The sequence below is a fragment of the Hypomesus nipponensis genome, chromosome 1 (assembly GCF_054491055.1).
Source record: "Hypomesus nipponensis isolate SF chromosome 1, ASM5449105v1, whole genome shotgun sequence".
Taxonomy (NCBI): Eukaryota; Metazoa; Chordata; class Actinopteri; order Osmeriformes; family Osmeridae; genus Hypomesus; species Hypomesus nipponensis.
The window spans coordinates 18452445-18470915 of NC_140361.1; the positions used below are offsets into that span (position 1 = coordinate 18452445).

At 45.3% G+C, this 18471-nt stretch overlaps 1 protein-coding gene across 1 annotated transcript in view; it reads right to left on the reverse strand.

Moving 5' to 3' along the window:
• Positions 1-4880: 4880 nt before the first annotated feature.
• Positions 4881-18471, reverse strand: part of fhdc2 (FH2 domain containing 2) — a 126588-nt gene continuing 112997 nt past the window's right edge. The window contains exons 7-12 of the mRNA XM_084698625.1: positions 10247-10317; positions 9940-10047; positions 9443-9513; positions 8877-8994; positions 7145-7309; positions 4881-7019 (exon numbers count right to left, since the gene is read on the reverse strand). Coding sequence (XP_084554751.1) covers positions 4881-7019; positions 7145-7309; positions 8877-8994; positions 9443-9513; positions 9940-10047; positions 10247-10317 — 2672 coding nt within the window. The remainder of the gene's footprint in view (positions 7020-7144; positions 7310-8876; positions 8995-9442; positions 9514-9939; positions 10048-10246; positions 10318-18471) is intronic.

Consider the following 18471-nt stretch of genomic DNA (forward strand, 5'->3'; position numbering starts at 1 on the left):
ATGGCCATTGACTGGTCACGGGTCATCCCGTCCGGGCAGCGGTGCGGGACCTCCTTGCAACCTCCGCCAACCTCATCGGCATCTTCCTGGGCTGCGCCTGATGTTGCCCTTCCCTCCCAACCCAATCCCCCTTTCCCAGCCCAACCCCCACCTGCTCCACCTGGCTCTCCTCCTCCCCTTCCCCCAAATCCTTACCTCACCCTGGTAACATCAGGCCGGATTTCAGTGGACCTGGCCCACCTCCTGACCGAACAACAACGTTCCTCTCCCTCCCACTTTATGTAATCTGAAAAAATACAATATTATAACATGATGGTGACATTAGCCTTGTTGAAGACTAAACAAAACATGGTTATGCTTTTTCTGTTCATTCTGTTTATTCATACAGCCTCCAAACCTGCAGACGCCGGACCATCATCCAGCTCCTCTTCTGCTGGACCCACGACATCCACCGGTAGTGTACTTCATGTTAACTTTCTTTGAATTCCAACCCATGAAAATCTGATAATTTTTTTTAGTTCAAAGTTGTTGTTTTTTATTCTGTGAATAGGTCACACTCCTGAAGACATGGAGACAACAGTTTGGCAGTGTGGCCGGTGCAGGGAACCTGACCCTCCCGAGAGCTCAGAGGGATTGGTGTCGTGGGTTCAGTGTGATAGCTGCCACACATGGTACCATGCCATGTGTGTGGGTTGGGACGAGGAGCTGGATGACGAGAAGGATTTTAAATGTTATTTGTGTCCATAGTGATTTAGGATTTTCTTTTTGTCTGTTTTGTATCTAAATAAATGTTCATATTTTCAAAGATTTGCACAAGTCATTTGTCTTTTGTTAACCGTCCTGTTATCTTTGATCCCATTCAATGTTTGAGGTCTCTAAATATATGATTGATTATTGCTTCATATTTCATGACTTTTGAATTTAATGGGGACAACTGAATAAACGTTAAATTAACATGATATATTTTCAATGTTCTGTACACATGTGGTACGCATCAGTGTTCTTTGGATAAAAATGTTTGTAGGTTGTAGAGTTCAACAAAATATCCAGCAGGTGGTGGTATATAGTCAAATTGAGCTTTTATCGCATAGTTTAAAGATGTTAAAGAGTGATATATTATTGTGAAGGACATAACTACGTCCCCGGATATGTTGACATCATTGATGGTCAGTTTGGTGACCCTAGATCAAGTTAATATCCCCGGAAAAACAGCAACGGCGAGTGTTTCTACGAGGATAGAAGTGCGGTCGGGTTTGGACAAGTATAGCGCACGGCTAATTTGCCGGCGCTAGCGTCTTTTTAGCGGCTCTAGTAAAGGCTAAGCTAACTCTAAAAATGTTAACTATATTTATCTCGAAAGGTAAGAAGTTAAAGCTTAACGTGAAATCAGCAAATCAGCTGAAAACGTGATACGAGTGAAGTTAGCTAATACAAAATAGTTGTTTTCTGCAAGCTAGTTCACGTGTAGTCCTCCAGTTGCCATGGATACTACAAACAAACTCCACCATGTCTTAAAATGAAAACCGAGTGTTCATTTTCCTCAGAGAAAACAACGTCAAACTAAACGGCATCAGAAAACCCTTGTGCGCCGCGTGTTCATTACATTTATGATTCTTTAGCAAAGTTTGTTTGCAGTGTCCATGGCAACCGGAGGACACATGGGCAGAGCCTGTTTAAGGAGAGCCTTGCCACTCCCTATTAAGCCCCATTGTACCGAATTTGGCTGCAGTTCCACCAGAGTTCAGTGATCGCGAGCGAGTGCATGTTGAATGGGAGTCTATGGAGCTAAACTGCTAAATTTGTCTCTTTCGCCTGATTGTCGTTGAAAACTCTCAGATTTGATTGTAGTTTGTGCATGTTCAACATGGATTATAGGTCGAAAGTTGAATTAACGAGTACTTATGTCATTTTGATTTCTTACATGGTGAGTCCTTGTTGCCTATAACACGCTAGCATTCTGCTAATGAATGCTGATTGGTTAGTGAAGGACTGATACGACCAGAGCTCCTGCATGATGGCATCCGAAGCGGAATCAGAATGTCAGAGCATTAGCAACATTAGCAACAACATTAGCAAGCCAAAACTCTTTCTAGCATGTGTATTGACGGGGAGAGCCTAACCTGTCAGCTGTGTTGTTGATGCCCTGAGAGAAACAAGTAAGTGACCAGAGCTTGCCGTCAAGCAGTAGCTCTGGTCGTACGATGTGTATGACGTCAATGAAATTTTCAAAAGCTTTTTAGAACAGAAAGGCGACTTTAAAACAATCCAACAGCCAGCAGTGTGTTTTTTTTTTGCCTCCCCTTTCAAATTCAGAATTCAAATGACTAGACTAAAAATTTTATCCTGAGAAAAGTGGAATTTGAGGGGTACCATACCATAGACCTCCATTCATTCTGCACTCGCTCGTTAGCGCTCTCACATGGAACTTCAACCAGTTCAGAACCCGGAAGTTTCCCGAGAGTGGCAGTTCTCTCTATATTAGAAATTCTCTGACATGGGTTTACGTTACACGAGTGAACTATAGCTTGCAGAAAACAACAATTTTGTATTAGCTATATCAAAAGTAAGTTTCCTTGCTGTACCAGTTAACAGAAACAACACCATAGTATACAAAAATAAAAAATTCGGACAAAGTTTAGTTTGAGGGCGTTTTGTCTGAGAACGATGGCGTTTAGTTTGAGGGTGTTTTGTCTGAGAATGATGGCATTTGGTTTGACAGCGTTTTGTCTGAGAATGATGGTGTTTGGTTTGAGAGCGTTTTAACTGACAACAATGGCGTTTGGTTTGAGAGCATTTTAACTGACAACGATGGCGTTTGGTTTGAGAGCGTTTTAACTGACAACGATGGCGTTTGGTTTGAGGGCGTTTTGTCTGAGAATGATGGCGTTTGGTTTGAGAGTGTTTTGTCTGAGAACGATGGCGTTTGGTTTGAGAGCGTTTTGTCTGAGAACGATGGCGTTTGGTTTGAGAGCGTTTGGTCTGAGAACGATGGCGTTTGGTTTGAGAGCGTTTGGTCTGAGAACGATGGCGTTTGGTTTGAGAGCGTTTGGTCTGAGAATGACAGAGGTTTTTCTGACGGCGTTTAGTTTTAGGGCGTTTTGTCTGAGAATGACAGAGGTTTTTCTGAGACTGAAAACGTTTCGCCTGAGTCTGACGACTTTGGTCTGAGACTTGACGCCTTTTCGTTTGAGTCTGACAATTGAGTCTGAGATCTGAGGATGTCCTAAAATGAACACCGTACATGTGGTTTTTGCCCATTTGAAGCCACGCTCGACACGTTTGTATCGGTACCTACGAACATGTTTTCATCTGCTAAACAAGTGGGTTCCCCATCGTTCTTTTGGTGATCACCAAAAGTGCCTTGGAGCTGTCTCACGAGCCCTACTTACCCGGCGTCATGTAGCCGACCAAATACTTATTTAGCACTAGCATTGCTACCTGCATATACAGAAATTGTTTACAATATTTTCAGGTTTCAACCAGTGCTGCTCAAGCAGAAAGACAGGGTCAGGGAGAGATAGATTCGTTAGGCTTTAAAGAAAGAGTAGGAGAAGATATAATACATATATATTTAATTTTAAAAAAAGTTATGGGTAACGTTCTGTGTAACAACCCTCCCCAGTAGTTTGCTGCTGCCCGTTGGATGGCTTAAATCCGAATCAAGTCCAAATAATGGATGTTGCACCGGTCTCTTTCACTAGCTGTTGCAGCTCGTCTCTCAAAATTTCGCGGGTAGATTGCGTCCTACATGCATTATTGCGATGCAATAGAATTTAAATCTTTATCGTAGGCCAAGTTTCTATCGTTTATTTTGCATAGCGTTTATATCGCCCATTCCTACACACATTAGTCAGCGCAAGCACACAAGTTGTTTAAAGACCCAATATAGGAGAAGGGGCACACATACACTATATGCATAACATAACTTCCAAACAGAGAGGGGACAGACTTCTTAAACTTGTTTTCTCCTTATATAAGGCTTGTTGATGTCATAGTTTTGAGAAATGCTGGTTAGGTGGCCAGCTTTGACCATCAGTCATCAGACGACACAGACACACCAGTTTAGTCTTTCGGGCCTAATGTGTTGGCAAGCATACAACTACAATAACAGCATCATTTCCATCTCCGTTCTTTATTGACAAATGTCTTGTTTCATGTTTTTGTAACAGAATAATCTCTCCCTATCTACATTCAATTAGATCTATTTTCTTTTGGACAAAATAAAACAAAACACTTAAAATGTTGACAGCAGTAGAAATAAAATGGTCAGTCTCACTTCCTCAGTCTGTAAAGTGCATCAATGTCTCGAGACCTTTCACATGGGGACTCAGTTGGTTATATGGCACTGTTGGGAAGAGACAGGGGGAACCCAATATCTGAAAACAATATTTACAGGCATGGAAGTCAATATTCAACCTAATGATCTTTGGATGCCATATGCTCATTAGATTCCATGTCCCTAAGAGGGGACAATTCTTTGAAAACACTTTTTTGGGTGTGCACCAAAGATGGTTGTTGAATTGACTCCAGAGGAGATGGCTTTCCACTTCACATCCTAGATGTGCATAGAGGAGAGACGTGGTGAGGGTGGCCTCCTGGGGTCTCCTGTTGCCTGCACAAGATACCTGAGACATGATAAATGGACTAGACTATAATGGATGGAATAGAGATATTTTGGCTTATTCCTCGAGTCCTTGAGGGGGACTGTCTTAAAGGCAGTCCATAGGGCAGTCTATGGAGCATTCACAGAGGCTCTGGTAGACCAACCGAACCACCACTCCCAGAATTTCAATGTAACAGAGGTAAAATACAGTTAATTCATTGCTACCTGCATGCACACTGTCCACAGAATATATGCTATGAATCAGTTTAATTTGAGATCACCTCCAAAGGCGGGGATGGGCTGCAGAGGCTGAGCTGGGCATCTTGGACCTAGGGATGGACATTGTGATTGACGTGGTGGGTATTTTCAAGGTTGCAGGGGAGGCCTCAGAGCTGTTTTTGGTAGCTTTGCTTCTTGCTGCAGCAATAACTGCTGTGCGGATGGTCTTAGCTGTGGAGGAGGAGAGGCAATGTGCTGAGAGAAGCTGGGGTGGGGGGTGCGTCTCAAGGGTGGTGGGAGCCAAGCATTTGGAGACTCGAAGGGAGGAGCCTCTGACAAATGCTGGCCTGGGTGTTGTGGTGCTGCTGGGGATCCTGTCAGACACGCTTCTTACTGGGGTCTGTCGGGTCAGGGTGGACTTTCCTGAGGGGGTCTGAGTTGGGCTCTCGTCCACAACTGCAGGCCCAGTCCTCTCTCTTGCACTGCTGCTCCTCCTCACTGCCACCTGTGTGCTGGTTGGCCGTGTAATTGAGGAGCGCATGAAGGAGAGGTGAGGGGAGGAGAGGCGTAAGGTGTGGGGTGTGATCGAATGATCAGTGGGGGTGTGGTTCATGACACACCCTGAGGATACCATTTTGGAGTGCGCCTTTGGTATCCCTGTGTTGTAGGGGGGGCCTGACCAGAAGACCAGTTCTCTCTTACACCCCACCCCACCCCTAACTGGAGTCTTAGTGGTCCTGCGCTCCCCTTTACGGGGGGTGGAAGATCCTGTAGTGGCCCCCTCCCAGGACTCTGCCTCCCTCTCTTTTCTCCACTTGGAACAGAGGCTGGGCGGGGCCTGGGGGAAGGGAGAGGTGGAGGGTGGGGATAGGTTTTCATAGGAATGCAGGCCTCTTACTAGGGTGTGACATTCCAAGGTCCTGCCCACTTTAGAGTATGACCGGTCCCTTTCTCGGCTAGGAAACTCAGGGCACTCTGGTGCCTGCTGAGAGCTAAGGTCAAGCAGACTACCCCCCTCCGGCCTGCCCTCCCTCAGTAGTAGCCTAGAGGCTACATCTGTGTCTATATGCTGGACAAGATAAGGTGAACATCCACTTCCTGATTTGGAATCATATGCTCCCTTACTCTCCCAAAATTGTGATTGGATGCCATCTGGAGTGCAGATAACTATGGATGACTCTGATTGGCTCGGGACTAGGGATATGTCTGGGTTAGCCAAGTTTAAGTGCCTTTCAGGGACATGAGAGGGAGATATGTCCTGCTGTGGTTGACTAAGCGACCTGTCTGTGGGCTGTGTCTGGGAAGCTGTCAAGCCACAACTCTCTTTGATAGATACAACTTGTCTCCTTGTACTGGGTAAGGAGGAGGATCTGCAGGAGCTGTTGTAAGTGAGGAGAGTATGAGGTTTGGGCAGACTGGATGGAGCCTCAGAGGCCACAGCATACTGGCTGGAAGTCACATTGGTTGTCTGATGTTGCTTGGTTTGAGTGACTTCAGGTGGAGGTCCATGCTGTGTTTGTGTGATGCAAGCAGCTAGATTGTATGGCATCTGTGAGACATTAGCAATACTGTCAGGTCTGCTCTGTGTAACCTTGAGGCAGAGTCCATGTTGAGGTTGACTGATGTCAGACGTTGGATGTTGAGTTTGTAAAACTTGAGACAGCCTGGTGGTCTGGCTGTTTGTCTGGTAAGAAGGGGGCTCTGTTTGGGTCTTTCTCCTTGGGGATAGAGCCTGCTGTCTGCTGGTTCTCGAGTCGTGCATCTCTGAGAATGCGAGAGCAGGGGGAGTTTGGATATCGGCGGAATTGGAGCTGCTCTCCAGAACTGGGAAAACCTTCAGAGCAGAAGGGGTGGAGTGGAGGGAGGAAGAAGCAAAGGAAGAGGAAAAGGTTTGGAGAGGGAAGTTAGTGTTGTTAAATGAGGAGGAATCATGAAGAAGGGATGTGTAGTTATGGGAGTATCTGCGGGGGTCACTGCGCCTCAGAGTCCTCCTACTCCAGCTGCGGGTCAGGTTCTTCTGCAGGGTTTTCTCCAGGTCGTCCTGGCCCTCCTGGTTCTGCCATGCCAGGCTGAGGCACAGACCCAGGCTAGGGTCCATTTCCAGGCCAGTACACAAGGCCACCGACCTGCGCTTGTCTTCAATCTCGCGTTGCCGTGCCAAGCGCTTCTGTTCCTTCTGCACCCGTTCGGCATTCTCCTTTGGAGAAGAGATTTCCAAAATGGATACTTAACCATTTAATCTTACATCCTTTTGTATTTAACCATCCTTTCCAAAAATTCACTGGCCTGTTATAGAGAAGGTGACATGTGTGCCTTGTGTACCTGGGCAGCTTTCTGGAAGCGGAGGCAGAAGCAATGGAACACCCTACAAGCCTCCTCCAATTTAAAGGAGTTGTCATCTTCACAAAAGAACTCAAGCAGTGCCTGGCTGGACATCCTCATGCCCTCTACCTCATCCTCTACTTCTTTCAGATGTTCCTCAGCCATCTGGGGAGGGAGAGAGGAAGATGAAGGAATAAACTCATTCTACAAACAATCCCATCAGTATAGTATATATAACTTGTTTGGGGTCTAGATACTACAGTGAGGGATATTTTTTGATCACCTGCTGATTTTGTTTGCCCACTGACAAATAAATGATCAGTCTATAATTTTAATGGTAGGTTTATTTGATCAGTGAGAGACAGGATAACAACAAAATCCAGAAAAATGCATGTAAAAATAGTTATAAATTTATTTGCATTTGAGTGAAATAAGTATTTGACCCCTCTGACCCCTCAAAACATAACTTAGTACTTGGTGGCAAAACCCTTGTTGGCACAGAGGTTGGACATTTCTTGTAGTTGGCCACCAGGTTTGCACACATCTCAGGAGGGATTTTGTCCCACTCCTTCGCAGACCTTCTCCAAGTCATTCAGGTTTCAAGGCTGACGTTTGGAAAATCGAACCTCTAGGCCGCTCCAGGACCTTAATGTGCTTATTCTTGAGTCACTACTTTGTTGCCTTGGCCGTTTGTTTTGGGTCATTGTCATGCTGGAATACCCATTTTCAATGCCCTCGCTGAGGGAATGAGGTTCTCCCCCAAGATATAATAGTACATGGCTCTGTCCATCGTCCCTTTGATGCATTGAAGTTGTCCTGTCCCCTTAGCATAAAAACACCCCTAAAGTATAATGTTTCCACCTCTGTGTTGGACGGTGGGGATGGTGTCCTTGGGGTCATAGGCAGCATTCCTCCTCCTCCAAACACGGCGAGTGTTTGGTCTCATCTTACCATAATACTTTCACCCAATTCTCCTCTGAATCATTCAGATGTTCATTGGCAAACTTCAGATGGGCCTGTACATGTGCTTTCTTGAGCAGGGAGACCTTGCGGGAGCTGCAGGATTTTAGTCCTTCACGGCATAGTCGTGATCCTCCTGTGTTGTTCTGGGCTGATTCCTCATTGTTCTCATGATCATTGCAATTCCACGAGGTGAGATCTTGCATGGAGCACCAGACCGAGGATGATTGACAATTATTTTGTGTTTCTACCATTTGGGAATAATCGCACCAACTGTTGTCACCTTCTTACCAAGCTGCTTGGCGATGGTCTTGTAGCCCATTCCAGCCTTGTGTAGATCTACAATATTGTCCCTGACATCTCTGGACAGCTCTTTGGTCTTGGCCATGGTGGAGGGTTTGGAATCTGATTGATTGATTGGTTGCTTCTGTGGACAGTTGTCTTTTATACAAGTAACAAAATGAGATTAGGAGCACTGTCTTTAAGAGTGTGCTCCTAATCTCAGCTCATTATATTATAAATGACACCTGAGAGCCAGAAATCTTTTTGATTTCAAATACTTATTTCAAATACTTATTTCACTCATTAAAATGCAAATCAATTTATACAAAATTTGACATATTTTTGTTGTTGTTATTCTGTCTCTCACTGTTCAAATAAACCTATCATTAAAATTATAAACTGATTATTTCTTTGTCAGTGGGCAAATGTACAAAATCAGCAGGGGATCAAATACTTTTTTCCCTCACTGTCGTTTAATCTAGTGTGTGACCTTCAGAAAGGGCAGTGTATGTGTCTGTATTTCCATCTCAGTCTTGGCCTGGGCCCGTAGTAAGGTCACCCTGCTGTTTAACTTAGACAGATCCTCCACTACAGACTCCTCACTCAACCTGGAGAGATAGATAGAACGAAAGAAAGAGAAACGGATAGGTTGAGCAGCAGCAAGAAAGTTTGAGAAAAAAACCTTTAGAACGTCCATGTGACTGAACACACCCATACCCTGAACTTGCAATAAAACTTCCATACCCCTGCAATACCATGTGATGGAGAGTTTATGAATGTTTACCTGGCCCACATTTGCACAGACAACTACATTATTAATAGCAGGAGCACAGAACACTGCACAGGGTACAGAGTGTAACAGTTTGCAGGATTCCTTATGGTGCTTACTGCAGCTCCACTGGGCTGGCTGTTGTGATATTATTTTGTGAGGCAAGGCTGTTCGTTAGTTAGTTGTCTGCAGGAATACAGTGGATGCATTTTGAGCAATGTTAGAGGCAGTGGCTGTTACAATGTTTGGAGAAAAGAATAGGACCTCTTTAGGGGGTAGCTACTGACCGGGAGGCAGGTCCAATGTGACATAGTTGGCTAGGAAATGACAGCAAAATCTGGTCCTTCTTTACAGCTTCCTGTTGGAGGGTGAATGAAGGACAGCCTTAATATCCAGCGATTGTTGTCAACATTCTCATTAAATTCAGATGCTGAGTAAGAAAGCAATTGTCTTGTTTGTTAGTTGTGCTGTTTGTTTCTACCTACTTCAAAAATGTAGTAGTCTGATCTAAACTAATGTAGTTTGAAATCACTTTGGTGTTTTGTACTTACACACAGAAGTGCAGAACTACTAGTTTCATGTTTAAAGGCTTTATAATTGTGTTAACATCATGTGATACAGTGAAATGTATTTTTTTATACAAGAAAAATGTGTTGAGTTGAAAATCAAAAGATAAGTATTCTCTTAGTCACTGTTTGCACTTTTTGGAAGATGTGCTTGGAAAAGTAGGTCAAGCGCTAAACAGAAAGTGGAAAGCATGAACTCGTAAGAATGCAAGTCTCACCATGGCCACGAAGTGCAACAGGTTTATCCCGGGCTTGTTGGCTTTGATGTCGGCCAGTTTGAGCAGAGAGGAGATCCTGAAGCCTGCAGCGTTCCCCGCGTATCCACCCTAGGGCCCAACACAAGGTCAAACTCGCAATTACAGAACAAGCTATTGTTAAACAAACTAAACAAAACCCAGGTGCAGAGACAGATTCATGACGTTCTTGAACGCATCTCAGAACATGGTGCTTAATAATAGTAATACATAACTAGCATTTCATCTCTGAGGTGAAAGACAGAAATGAGTAATAAGAAAAGAGACTCACAGCATTCATATAATTCCCAGCCTTAAGAACAAGGCGGAGGATAGAGTGAAGCTCTGGACAGCTCAGCAGCTCTAGAAAGGACAAAGATTTACATCATTTAAAAAACATTTTAAGACGTGTCCCACAAATGTATTCAACATGTCAAGTTGATTATGACCAAATTAGACTCAAACATGTCTGACACAGTCAGCCCTCCCTCCTCAGAAAGACTTGAAAATGGGTGATTGAACACTTGAATGTGTCTCCAAGTGAGTCAAATCTCCAAGTGAGATTTGAGTTTGGATGCACAGTATTTAGTCGAGCATGCATATTTCAAAAGGTCACAATAAATCCAAGCTTTTTGGTTCCCCATGAAATGGTGTGTCACTTTGCCCCTACCTCTTATTAGGGTTGGGAACCGAAACCCGGTTCCACTATGGAACTGGTTCCTACGCAACCGGTAGGAATCGGACCGGATTAGAATGCAAATTTCGGTTCACTTAATGTATCGACTGAAATCTTTCCCCTCTGTCGCTCCAAAATTTGCGTAAAAATATCACACTTTCTCTGTAGTCTACCGTGAGCTAGCTACCGTAAAGGAGCAGGGAAATATCTAAAACATGCAGGACAGGGGGTTCTTGAGGACGAGGGTTGAGAACCACTGTGCTAGTCTATTGTTAGCTAGCTAGCTTTTAGTGCATTTCAAATGCCTTTAAGCAAAGCGGTCAAAAGTGTGGCTTTCACAGTCAAGAATTCTAACATCACAAAATGCAACAAATGTCTCAAAAAGGTTACGTGCAAAGGTGGAAGCACGTTGAATTTATTGAAACATGCGGCAACACATGGGATACTTATTAAAGCGGAGGGATGAACCGTGTTTGACAGCTTGCGGACATCACTCCCTGGTCCCGGGACAGCCTCCCCAATTTGTCTGCCACCTGTGTTCAGGCCTCTTCGACACCATCTGAGAGTTTTCTCCTGAGCAGGACATGCCATAAGTCAGGAGCAGGGCTTAACATTAGCACCCGCCCAACCGCCAAATGCGGGTAGAATTTGGCTGTGGCGGGTAAAGCAGTCAGCTCACTAAGTTCACGCCTTCGGTAAAACAGTCATTGAAAAGTTCACGCCTTCGGCGAGCACAACCATTGTTCTCTCTCATATATATTTATTATTTTTATTGTTTCTTCCCCCCCCCCCCTAAGGATCCATCAATATTTAAACTACATAGACAACGTTTGAGTCAAAAGTTTGCTCTGGATAAGAGCGTCTGCTAAATGACTGAATGTTAAGTCAAAAGAAACGTTCTAATTTCTGGCGCTTTCAAACAATCCCCTCACACAGTAAAGTTTGGCTAGCCACCGCAATTAGCTTGCTCGTAGCAAACTTCTTTTGAATTAGCCATTTCTCCCTAAATAGATGTCAAGCTTATTAACTTTTTTGGGGGGCTTATTTTCAGTAAGCAGATGGTACTGTTTGAATCGCGATTCCATCTGAAATACTGCCGGTGACAATGTTGTTACAGTAGCTTGTTTCAAAGGGGTCCTTAATGGATTATGCAGTATGAGTAGGCTAAATGCTTGAAAAATGTCACTAGAAGAGAAAAACTTAAGAGGACGGACCCACCTGCAACCGACGCATCATAGGCAACAGACGCGCGAACACACATGACAGAGAAAGTAAGTTGGAAGAAAGCTTGTCTAACATTTTTTATATTTACTCCAGAGAGGCTAGAACATTTGCTAATATAGCCCATTTTTGGGCTAAATTATTATTATTGATGGAGTCAGATGGCTGAACGGTGAGGGAATCGGGCTAGTAATCTGAAGGTTGCCAGATCGATTCCCGGCCGTGCTACATGACGTTGTGTCCTTGGGCAAGGCACTTCACCTGTACTTACTGTAAGTCGCTCTGGATAAGAGCGTCTGCTAATTGACTAAATGTAAATGATGCAGTCAAAAACTCTACAACTGCTTTGCAACCAGAAGCTTTGTTGGCTTAGGCCTACGTTATCTGAAACTAAGGGAAATGTTAAAGGGTACAGGAAGGACTGAAGATGTCTTTATTTTATTTCAAATTATGCTGCATTAATAGTCTTACTAGTTAGTGATATCCAGAGTGCTCTGGATATTATTTCTGTAATGTTTCATATCCTGTCAAAACATAGGCCTACATTAAATCTCACTCCAAGCTTTTGATCAAACTTGAGGACCCTGTCTAAAATAATAAACTCATTGCAAGGCAAGGATGTGGCGGCACATAACAGGTGTAGGAAAACCCGGAAGGCAGACACCAACACAAAAGAGAAAAACTGGTGATGAAACCGAAAATGAAGAGGAGACAAAGAACAGGAAAAGACTGTTCAATGAAAATTGTGGCTAATTAAATTTCTGAGTGGCTAGTAACTTTGGAAAACCAATAGCCACTGTGGCTGGTGAGCAAAAATGTTAATGTCAAGCCCTGGTCAGGAGAAGGCAAATATGGTAATTTGTCTGCAAAATAACTGCTAAAGTTTGAAGCTGGTTTAGTTGGCATACCAACTCAACATTTATTTTGTCGTTACTTGTTAATAGTGTAACTGTTATTTATTGTTAAATTATTGTAGTCAGTTGTGTGTTTGGTGACTTGGGTTTACTCATTATATATTTAAGTAAGCTACTTAAAAACGTTAATGTATTGTTACATTTTAATAATTTTAAATATTTTGAAAACTCTTGACCTTTCTTTTATGTCATTTTTCAGTTTTTCAAGAATCAGAATAGGAATCGGTACCGGTTCAGCATCGGAATCGTAAAAATCCAAACGATACCCAACTCTACCTCTCATATGCTAAAATCTGGAGTTACTGGACAGAGTCTCTACTTGATGGGTATCATTTACATTTACATGTATTCATTAAGCAGACACTTTTATCCAAAGCGACTTCAAAGAGAGAGCTTTACAAAGTGCATAGGTCACTGATAATAACAACAAGATTCTCATTTATCCCTTTTCCACCAAAGCCGGGCCAGTGCTGGTTCAGGGCTGGTTCCGATTCTCAAACCAGTTCTTTGGGTTTCCACACAACTAAACCTGGCTCAGGTTCCAAAAACAGGTTCCAACTCAGCACCAATTTTAAGGTGGGCCAGAAACAAGAACCGGTGACGTCGGGTGCCAGGGGGCGGGATTATCGTCCCGTCCCTTGCCAAAACAACATACATTACGCCGCCACTTCTAAAAAAGACCAGTACAACAGCTAATACAATGGACGCAAAACTAAAACAGCAATGGTCTGAGGAGGAAACAAAATGTTTACTGGCTCTGTGGTCCACCACAGAGGTTCAAAACAAATTAGACGGCAGTGTTGTGCCTGAACGCGTTCATTGAACACGTTCATTTTTATGAGAACGATGAACTGAACAAAAATTAATGACAAATAAAGAATTGAACGGTGAACACGTTCATTATCTGAGGTCTAGCTAAAACGTTACGGAATGGTTTCCTTCTCGTAAGGAGAGACGCTGTCTAAAACAAATGCTTGCACCGTGTCGTTACTCGGAGCCCGTAAAATGTTCGCTATGTAGCCTAACCCTGCGTTCACACTGCAGCAACGCAAATCGCTTGCCATCGCTCGCCTTCCCATAGTTCACCACGCGCAAGAAGGTGGAACGTAAGGGAGATTTTCAAAACTTGTAAGGGCGTAACAATTAGTTTGTGAACGACATGTATATATGTCTATGGTGAAAGACCCAGAGAAACACAATTGTTTAGGTCTTGAAAAGAGGACATGTCCGGGTAAAAGAGGACGTCTGGGGACCCTTTCTAAGTGTTAAAAAACAAGTTAAGTCTTTCATTTTCAATTTCCGCATTAAAACTATGAAATGAGCTGAACTATGAAAGAGTTCAGAATTTAAATGGTGAACTATGAACGTGAAAGATTAATATTTACTTGTAAGAACTGAACTTTGAACAAGTTCATGAGAGGTATGAACGTGTACAACACTGTTAGACGGTGCCGTTCGAACAAAACCCATTTTTGAAAAGATAGGGGAGAGCGGGGGCTAAAGTAACAAGGGACGAAAGTAACAAAGCGATTTTCTCAGAGCCCTGACTTAATTTGCTTTCCAAGTTATGACAGCACCTTTAGCATGCAACCATTGATGGAACTGCCAAATTTCACGTGATGTCGTCATCGTTTGCCGCGGTTAGGTGCGGAAAGCACTTTTCGAGTGCGCAAAATAAATTACTGAGGCGGCCCTTTTTTGCTAATTACAAGTTGTGTTTCCCGTTTCATGTGTCACCGTCACAGATCAATCTACAGGTTATTTAGTGCTGTAACACATTCCGAAGGTTGCCTTGTCAGAGTTTTTCAGTATAAAAGTAAATCAGGTTTAAATGTCAGGAGTTCCTGTCGGGACGAAAGTAACACTTGTTACATTTGTCCCACCTCTAATGCAATAGTATGTGGTGAATTTCTGTTTGTGGAAAGCATTTATTAAAACATGTTTATGTCATATTATATCAACAGAATATGCCAAGAGTGAGGGTCAGAAAGACTGACAGAGGTCTGATTCAGTAAAAAATTAGAATAAATATTTGATGCAACTGAAATATAAAATTCATAGTTTTTTGCAAAACGAATGGACAAAATATGTTTGCAGTTACATATTAACAAGGTCATAGTCAGGTATATTTAATAAAAACCAGAGTAACACAAAAAATCTAGCTTGTATCGTTGTGTTACTTTTGACCCACCCCTGTGTTACTTTCGTCCCAACTGATGGGGTCCCAACTGATTGGGTAACTATTTGAAACTTGTGTTCAAAATGAAATTATACTGAAGTTGTTCGACATGTGTACAAAATACCACCTGGTATTGATACCATTGATAACATATTACGACATCCTGGAGTCGGTATTGGTTGACAGACCGGCTTGTCAGGTGAGGGGGGCGTTAACTTCAGCAGTTCGGTAAAGTTGGCATGGCATTCACAGATTCAAACTTCCGCGATCAATTACTCTATAGCGAAATGTTATTAAATGTTAGTAAGGTAAACAACAAGCTACAAAGTCATTTTCATCAAAACGAGCCATCCAGAAACCTGAAGAAATAACATTGGTCTCTACGAGCAGCCGGCAGTAAGACAAGCGCTTAGGGACCATCTACAAACTACAACAGCGAAAAGAGATACAACAAAAATATGTATTAATTTAATGTTTAAAAAATGTAGTATTTCCAAACGTACCTCAATTATAACATGTCTCCTGCTGGTTGTACTACAGCACTTACATTTCAAAAATAAGCATAATCCTAAATTTGGGGAATATTTTTAGCCAAAAACGTTTAATAGTTTTATCATTAAATACAGTTGTGTCCTCACACATAAATCGTATTATGGTGGTTGTACTACAGCACTTGCTTTTCAAAAATAAGCACAATCATAATTTTTGGGGAATATTTTTTGCCAAAAACGTTTAATAATTTTCCATATAAATACAGTTGTGTCTTTTATTATGGTGGTTGTACTACAGCACTTGATGCAACTCCTTGGTGCCCCTCCTTGAGTCACCACCTTACCGCGGTGGAGGGGTTTGCGTGTCCTAGTGATCCTGGAAGCTATGTTGTCGGGGGCTTTATTCCCCTGGTAGGGTCACCCAAGGCAAACAGGTTCCAGGTGAAAGACCAGCCAAAGCGTGGCTCAAAAAACCAACCATGAAGAAAAACAACAATGGTTCTCAGTTGCCCCTGCCCGGAAGCGGGTCACCGGGGCCCCCCCCTGCAGCCAGGCCCGGGGGCGGGCTCGATGGCGAGCGCCTGGTGGCCGGGCCTTTTCCCATGGGGCCCGGTCGGGGAAGAGACAACGTGGGACCCTCTTCCAGTGGGCTCACCATCCGCAGGAGGGGTCATGGGGGTCGGGTGCAGTGTGAGACGGGCGGCGGCCGAAGGCGGGGGCCTTGGCGGTCCGATCCTCGGCTGCAGAAGCTAGCTTTAGGGACGTGGAATGTCACCTCGCTGGCGGGAAAGGAGCCTGAGCTGGTGCGCGAGGTAGAGAGTTTCCGGCTAGATATAGTCGGCCTCGCCTCGGCGCACAGCATAGGCTCCGGAACCAGTCTCCTTGAGAGGGGCTGGACTCTCTTCCACTCTGGAGTTGCCAGAATGCTCATGTGGGCAATGACAGTGAGACCTAGAGGGGCGTGATTGGGAGGAACGGCCCCCCCGATCTGAACCCGAGTGGTGCCTTGTTGTTGGACTTCTGTGCTAGACACGGCTTGTCCATAACGAACACCATGTTCAAGCATAAGGGTGTTCATATGTGCACCTGGCACCAGGACACCCGAGGTCTCAGTTCGATGATCGACTTTGTAGTCGTGTCGTCGGACTTGGGGCCGCATGTCTTGGACACTCGGGTGAAGAGAGGGGCGGAGCTGTCAACTGATCACCACCTGGTGGTGAGTTGGCTTCGATGGTGGGGGAAGACGCCGGTCAGGCCTGGCAGGCCCAAACGTAATGTGAGGGTCTGCTGGGAACGGCTGGCGGAAGCCTCTGTCAGAAGGAGCTTCAACTCCCACCTCCGGGAGAGCTTCGATCATGTCTCGGGGGGAGCCGGGGACATTGAGTCTGAATGGGCCATGTTCCGGGCTTCCATTGTTGAAGCGGCTGACCGGAGCTGCGGCCGCAAAGCGGTCGATGCATGTCGCGGCGGTAACCCTCGGACCCGGTGGTGGACTCCGGAGGTGAGGGATGCCGTCAAGCTGAAGAAGGAGGCCTATTGGACTTTATTGGCTGGTAGGACTCCTGAGGCAGCTGATGTGTACCGGCAGGCCAAGCGGTATGCGGCTTTGGCGGTCGCGGAAGCAAAAACCCGGGCATGGGAGGAGTTCGGCGAGGCCATGAAGAATGACTTCCGAACGGCTTCAAAAAGGTTCTGGACCACCATCCGGTGGCTCAGGAGGGGGAAGCAGTGCCCTGTCAACACTGTATACGGTGCGGATGGTGCGCTGCTGACCTCGACAGGGGACGTCCTGGATCGGTGGACGGAATACTTCGAAGACCTCCTTAATTCTACCAACACGCTTTCCGACGTGGAGGCAGAGTCTGGGGACATCGGGGGGGGCCCTTCTATCTCTGGGGCTGAGGTCGCCGAGGTGGTTAAAAAGCTCCGCGGTGGCAGGGCCCCTGGGGTGGATGAGGTCCGCACAGAGTTCCTTAAGGCTCTGGATGTTGTAGGGCTGTCTTGGCTGACACGACTCTGCAACATTGCGTGGACATTGGGGACAGTGCCTCTGGACTGGCAGACCGGGGTGGTGGTTCCCCTCTTTAAAAAGGGGGATCACTTCATCAACTTTAGGGGGATCACACTCCTCAGCCTCCCTGGGAAAGTCTATTCAGGGGTCCTGGAGAGGAGGGTCCGTCGGATTGTCGAACCTCGGATTCAGGAGGAGCAATGTGGTTTTCGTCCTGGCCGTGGAACAGTGGACCAGCTCTATACCCTCCGCGGAGTCCTGGAGGGTACATGGAAGTTCGCCCAACCAGTCTACACATGTTTTGTGGATTTGGAAAAGGCGTTCGACCGTGTCCCTCGGGGGCTCATGTGGGGGGTGCTCCGAGAGTATGGGGTACCGGATTCCCTGATTGGGGCTGTCCGGTCCCTGTACGACCGGTGCCAGAGTTTGGTCCGCATTGCCGGTAGTAAGTCGAACTTGTTTCCGGTGAGGGTTGGACTCCGCCAGGGCTGCCCTATGTCACCGATTCTGTTCATTACCTATATGGACAGAATTTCTAGGCGTAGCCAGGGTGTTGAGGGGGTCCGGTTTGGTGACCTCAGGATCGGGTCGCTTCTTTTTGCAGATGATGTGGTCCTGTTGGCTTCATCGGGCCGTGACCATCAGCTCTCACTGGAGCGGTTCGCAACCGAATGTGAAGCGGCTGGGATGCGAATCAGCACCTCCAAATCTGAGGCCATGGTAATCGACCGGAAAAGGGTGGAGTGCCATCTCCGGGTCGGGGAGGAGATCCTGAACCAAGCGGAGGAGTTCAAGTATCTCGGGGTCTTGTTCACGAGTGAGGGAAGAATGGAGCGCGAGGTCGACAGGCGGATCGGTGCGGCGTCCGCAGTGATGCAGGCTCTGCATCGGTCCGTCATGGTGAAGAAGGAGCTGAGTCGAAAGGCGAAGCTCTCTATTTACCAGTCGATCTACGTTCCTACCCTCATCTATGGTCACGAACTATGGGTCGTGACCGAAAGAATCGCGAATACAAGCGGCCGAAA